The sequence below is a fragment of the Monopterus albus genome, unplaced genomic scaffold (genome assembly GCF_001952655.1).
Source record: "Monopterus albus unplaced genomic scaffold, M_albus_1.0 scaffold343.1, whole genome shotgun sequence".
Classification (NCBI taxonomy): domain Eukaryota; kingdom Metazoa; phylum Chordata; class Actinopteri; order Synbranchiformes; family Synbranchidae; genus Monopterus; species Monopterus albus.
In genome coordinates, this window is record NW_018128223.1 from 176,885 (window position 1) to 182,309 (window position 5,425).

At 39.4% G+C, this 5,425-nt stretch overlaps 1 protein-coding gene and 1 long non-coding RNA gene across 2 annotated transcripts in view; one reads left to right on the plus strand and one right to left on the minus strand.

Moving 5' to 3' along the window:
- The window catches only part of nsmaf (neutral sphingomyelinase (N-SMase) activation associated factor), a 91,926-nt gene extending 86,999 nt beyond the window's left edge, over positions 1-4,927 (minus strand). Inside the window, exon 1 of the mRNA XM_020625024.1 lies at positions 4,783-4,927. Coding sequence (XP_020480680.1) covers positions 4,783-4,820 — 38 coding nt within the window. The 5' untranslated portion in view covers positions 4,821-4,927. The remainder of the gene's footprint in view (positions 1-4,782) is intronic.
- On the plus strand, positions 3,436-3,868 carry LOC109974688 (uncharacterized). The gene is made up of 3 exons (XR_002277008.1): positions 3,436-3,514; positions 3,642-3,736; positions 3,816-3,868. It is a non-coding gene; the product is annotated as an uncharacterized LOC109974688 (long non-coding RNA).
- Positions 4,928-5,425: the final 498 nt, after the last annotated feature.

Sequence of the window (5,425 nt, forward strand, 5' to 3'; positions counted from 1 at the left end):
AGGATAATTGTAATATTAAATGATCCTTTAAATTGTAATGGTTTGTCTGAATTAATTTAGTTGGTATCTCACTCTTGCCACGACATCAGTAACATAACATCACATGAAAGCTCTTAGAGTCTGGTCACAGATAACATCACATTTGCAATGCTAATTTTCATTAGCATGTTAATGGAAAATCCCATTATGTTAGCATAAAACTAATAAATAAATCTAATATTAATTTACCTGTTTGTCACAGTCATGTCAGAGACTATTTCAATTTTATGTGGTACAAAATGCTGTTAACATGTCTGACTGTACAGTGCCTTGCGAAAGTATTCGGCCCCCTTGAACTTTGCGACCTTTTGCCACATTTCAGGCTTCAAACATAAAGATATATAACTGTAATTTTTTGTGAAGAATCAACAACAAGTGGGACACAATCATGAAGTGGAACGAAATTTATTGGATATTTCAAACTTTTTTAACAAATAAAAAACTGAAAAATTGGGCGTGCAAAATTATTCAGCCCCTTTACTTTCAGTGCAGCAAACTCTCTCCAGAAGTTCAGTGAGGATCTCTGAATGATCCAATGTTGACCTAAATGACAAAGGATGATAAATAGAATCCACCTGTGTGTAATCAAGTCTCCGTATAAATGCACCTGCACTGTGACAGTCTCACAGGTCCGTTTAAAGCGCAGAGAGCATCATGAAGAACAAGGAACACACCAGGCAGATCTGAGATACTGTTGTGGAGAAGTTTAAAGCCGGATTTGGATACAAAAAAATTTCCGCTCCATTGTATCTTGCTGAGCTTTTATTTCCTTATAGTCCCTCTCGGTGCCTCAGATCAGCTGACCAGCTCTTGCTTGAGGTACCGTGGGCCAGGCGTAAACTCAGAGGGGACAGAGCGTTTTCCATTGTGGCTCCTAAGCTATGGAATGCGCTGCCCCTTTACATCAGGCAGGCCGCCTCGTTGGCTATTTTTAAAACTTACTTGAAGACTCACTTGTATGCTTTGGCGTTTGATATGCTATGAGACTCTGTTTGGGCTGAGTTTTGGTTGATAGTATTTTGTTATTTTGCTATGTTGGTTCTTTTATGTTATTTTATTGGTATTTTAATATTGTAGTTGTCACGTTTTTAGATGTTTTGAATTGTATCTTATGTTAAGCACTTTGTTGGCCTCGGCTGTGTTCAAGTGCTTTATACAGTGCCTTGCGAAAGTATTCGGCCCCCTTGCACTTTGCGACCTTTTGCCCCCTTTCAGGCTTCAAACATAAAGATATAAAACTGTAATTTTTTGTGAAGAATCAACAACAAGTGGGACACAATCATGAAGTGGAACGAAATTTATTGGATATTTCAAACTTTTTTAACAAATAAAAAACTGAATAATTGGGCGTGCAAAATTATTCAGCCCCTTTACTTTCAGTGCAGCAAACTCTCTCCAGAAGTTCAGTGAGGATCTCTGAATGATCCAATGTTGACCTAAATGACTAATGATGATAAATAGAATCCACCTGTGTGTAATCAAGTCTCCGTATAAATGCACCTGCACTGTGATAGTCTCAGAGGTCCGTTTAAAGCGCAGAGAGCATCATGAAGAACAAGGAACACACCAGGCAGGTCCAAGATACTGTTGTGGAGACGTTTAAAGCCGGATTTGGATACAAAAAGATTTCCCAAGCTTTCAACATCCCAAGGAGCACTGTGCAAGTGATAATATTGAAATGGAAGGAGTATCAGACCACTGCAAATCTACCAAGACCTGGCCGTCCCTCTAAACTTTCAGCTCATACAAGGAGAAGACTGATCAGAGATGCAGCCAAGAGGCCCATGATCACTCTGGATGAACTGCAGAGATCTACAGCTGAGGTGGGAGACTCTGTCCATAGGACAACAATCAGTCGTATACTGCACAAATCTGGCCTTTATGGAAGAGTGGCAAGAAGAAAGCCATTTCTTAAAGATATCCATAAAAAGTGTTGTTTAAAGTTTGCCACAAGCCACCTGGGAGACGCACCAAACATGTGGACGAAGGTGCTCTGGTCAGATGAAACCAAAATTGAACTTTTTGGCAACAATGCAAAACGTTATGTTTGGCGTAAAAGCAGCACAGCTCATCACCCTGAACACACCATCCCCACTGTCAACCATGGTGGTGGCAGCATCATGGTTTGGGCCTGCTTTTCTTCAGCAGGGACAGGGAAGATGGTTAAACTTGATGGGAAGATGGATGGAGCCAAATACAGGACCGTTCTGGAAGGAAACCTGATGGAGTCTGCAACAGACCTGAGACTGGGACGGAGATTTGTCTTCCAACAAGGCAATGATCCAAAACATAAAGCAAAATCTACAATGGAATGGTTCACAAATAAACATATCCAGGTGTTAGAATGGCCAAGTCAAAGTCCAGACCTGAATCCAATCGAGAATCTGTGGAAAGAACTGAAAACTGCTGTTCACAAACGCTCTCCATCCGACCTCACTGAGCTCGAGCTGTTTTGCAAGGAGGAATGGGCAAAAATTTCAGTCTCTCGATGTGCAAAACTGATAGAGACATATCCCAAGCGACTTACAGCTGTAATCGCAGCAAAAGGTGGCGCTACAAAGTATTAACTTAAGGGGGCTGAATAATTTTGCACGCCCAATTTTTCAGTTTTTTATTTGTCAAAAAAGTTTGAAATATCCAATAAATTTCGTTCCACTTCATGATTGTGTCCCACTTGTTGTTGATTCTTTACAAAAAATTACAGTTTTATATCTTTATGTTTGAAGCCTGAAATGTGGCAAAAGGTCACAAAGTTCAAGGGGGCCGAATACTTTCGCAAGGCACTGTATATTTTCTGTGTTTGTCAGTTTTACACTATTTTCAAGCAACAAGTAAACTGCCGGAACCAGAAACCTAGTCTCTTATTGGAGGAACTGTTTACCTATCTGTCAAACTAAATGGTAGGCTCATCAGAGCAGCATGGAAGAAGCAGCTAGTTTCTAAGTCATGGAGAGAAGCAGGAGGGATTTTTACTCCCAAGGAGGGCAGTTTAGGCCTTTTTGCCTTCTGAATGTAGAAGGCAAGGTTTTCGTCAGTGTAGTTGCCCAAAGTTGGCCGAGCTACATAGAAAGGAATAAGCTCATTGGAACAAGCATAACTCAGTGCAGAAAACTGGAATACCAGGTTTTTCTGGATGCCTGGAGCACACAAGCATGATCTGACATCACATTCACTCAGCAAAGAGAGAAAAAATGTGGTGGTTCTGCCTTTGGTTCTATACCACATAGCCTACTGAGGGAAGCACTAGCTTTTTTTTTAAAGTACCAGACTTACAGTGCCTTGCGAAAGTATTCGCAAGTATATTTTATATCTATCAGGTTAACTACCTAAGCCTTTTGGGTGGACGAAGTCCTGGGGACTGTGCGCAGAATAATATGCAAAATTGGCACCAATGCCCTTTGGGCAGCCTATAGCCTGAAAGGCCAAAAAGGGAAGAAAAGGTTTGAAGACCTGCTTTTATATGAAGTCATAAAGGGTAAGTGCACAAGTGAAAATGTTATTTAAGTATTACATAGCCTCAAATATTATTTCTTAAAAAAGCATTACAACACATCACATAACATGGGCATAATAACTATTTTCTCTTTCTCTATTCTTCTAAGATGCATGTTGCAGAATACATCCGGCAGTGGCCCAGCAGGTCTTTGAACACTTTGTTGCAGAGACTTTAAAGTATGCACCCCACAGGGGAATTCAGGTTAGTAATTATCGATTTGTTAAATTCATCAAAACAGTTTATTTATTTTCAGTTTACTTAATGCACTTTTTTTTTGTAGGTGGTTAGTGCACTTCCGCAATCTGAGGACAGACATTGAAGTGGTGAAGCTGTGCGGAAGGATGTTGGATTGTTAACTGACTGTTTTATCAGAAAAGTATACGGTTTCTTCATTTAAATTGTACAGTGTAAAATAATTTTCTGTTATCCAAAACAAAGTTGCAGAGTTTGTTTAAACTTGTTAACCTTCATAATAAATGTTTTAAAATGAATGGAAATGTTATTGTCACAAAGAACACGTGCATATTTTTATGTTGTATTAATGTTAGGCTGGTGGTGTTGTAAAAACACTAAAATCTTTTCACACCCTCAGAATTTCCGGATTTTAAAAAGATAAATTGACAACTGGAGAAATTAAAAGTTATGTTTTGACAGGGGGGGCAAACACTTATTCACACAGGGCTTTGTAGTTTTGGATTTTGTTTTCCCTTAATAATAAAAACCTTCATTTAAAAACTGCATGATGTGTTTACTTGTGTTATCGTTGACTAATATTTAAATTTGTTTGATGATCTGAAACATTACAGTGTGAAAAACATGCAAAAAGATAAGAAATCAGTAAGGGGGCAAATACTTTTTCACACCACTGTAACTACACACACATTCACATTCACTCCTACAAGCAATTTAGAGTCACCAATCAACCTAAGCTTAAATTTATTTTATTTAATTTAAATAAATTTAATTAGCTTTCATTTTAAGTTTTTCCTCCCCGCTGTCGCCAAGTGCTGCCAATATTAATCTTACATATAACACTGAGTTTCAACCTTTCGAAGCATTTTGTTTGTTTCAGTTTCGAATTATGGCATCATATTTGCACCACAGGTGACCTGTTAACTTTCGCCTTAACCTCCGAATCCGAAGCTGTGAATCGGAAGCCAGCGTCCCGGTATTAAGCGGAGTGGGCCAGCCTGGCGACACAAACGCAAGCCAACATGTGCATTTAGTACAAGTGAAGCAGCACCAACCTCTCTTGAGTCCGCGCTCGAGCCTTTAAAAAAGCCATGACCGCACGACACCTCGTTACAGTGAACACTGACCGGCCATTGTCACATATCGGTAAACACGGAAACGAGACGGAACCCACGTGACTCAAAGAAGGAAAAACACAGAGAGGGCTCACTCTGCTCTGTTACAGAATACCATCACTACTTAGCAAAACTTAGTGGAGATTTATGTTCATTTTAAAATAAAGATAAAAAATAAGTCATAACAAAGAATAGCTATAGTGAGTCAAGTGAGATTAAAAGTCAAATATGAGGAAAAAAAATCAAAATTCTGAGATGAAAAGTTAGAATGGGGAGATGGGAAATTTAAAATTAAACTAAATAAAAATTGAAACTTAAGCTACAGTTTGTAAAATTTTAACCCAGTGTCTAATTTCCACCATATCTATCTATTGCTGACAGGATACCTCAGTGGGTAGCACCACTTTGGTACAGAAGGTCAGGGGTTCAAACCCCGGTCAGGGCATGGTCAATATCTTGCCTGGGTCTTTAGGCAAGGCCCCTTAATGCTACCTGCCTACCTCATGGGTTAATGAGAGTTGGAAAAATAAGAGTCACACCGGCTCAGATGTCACCCGGGTCAACAAGGTCCGCGTCGGGTGTT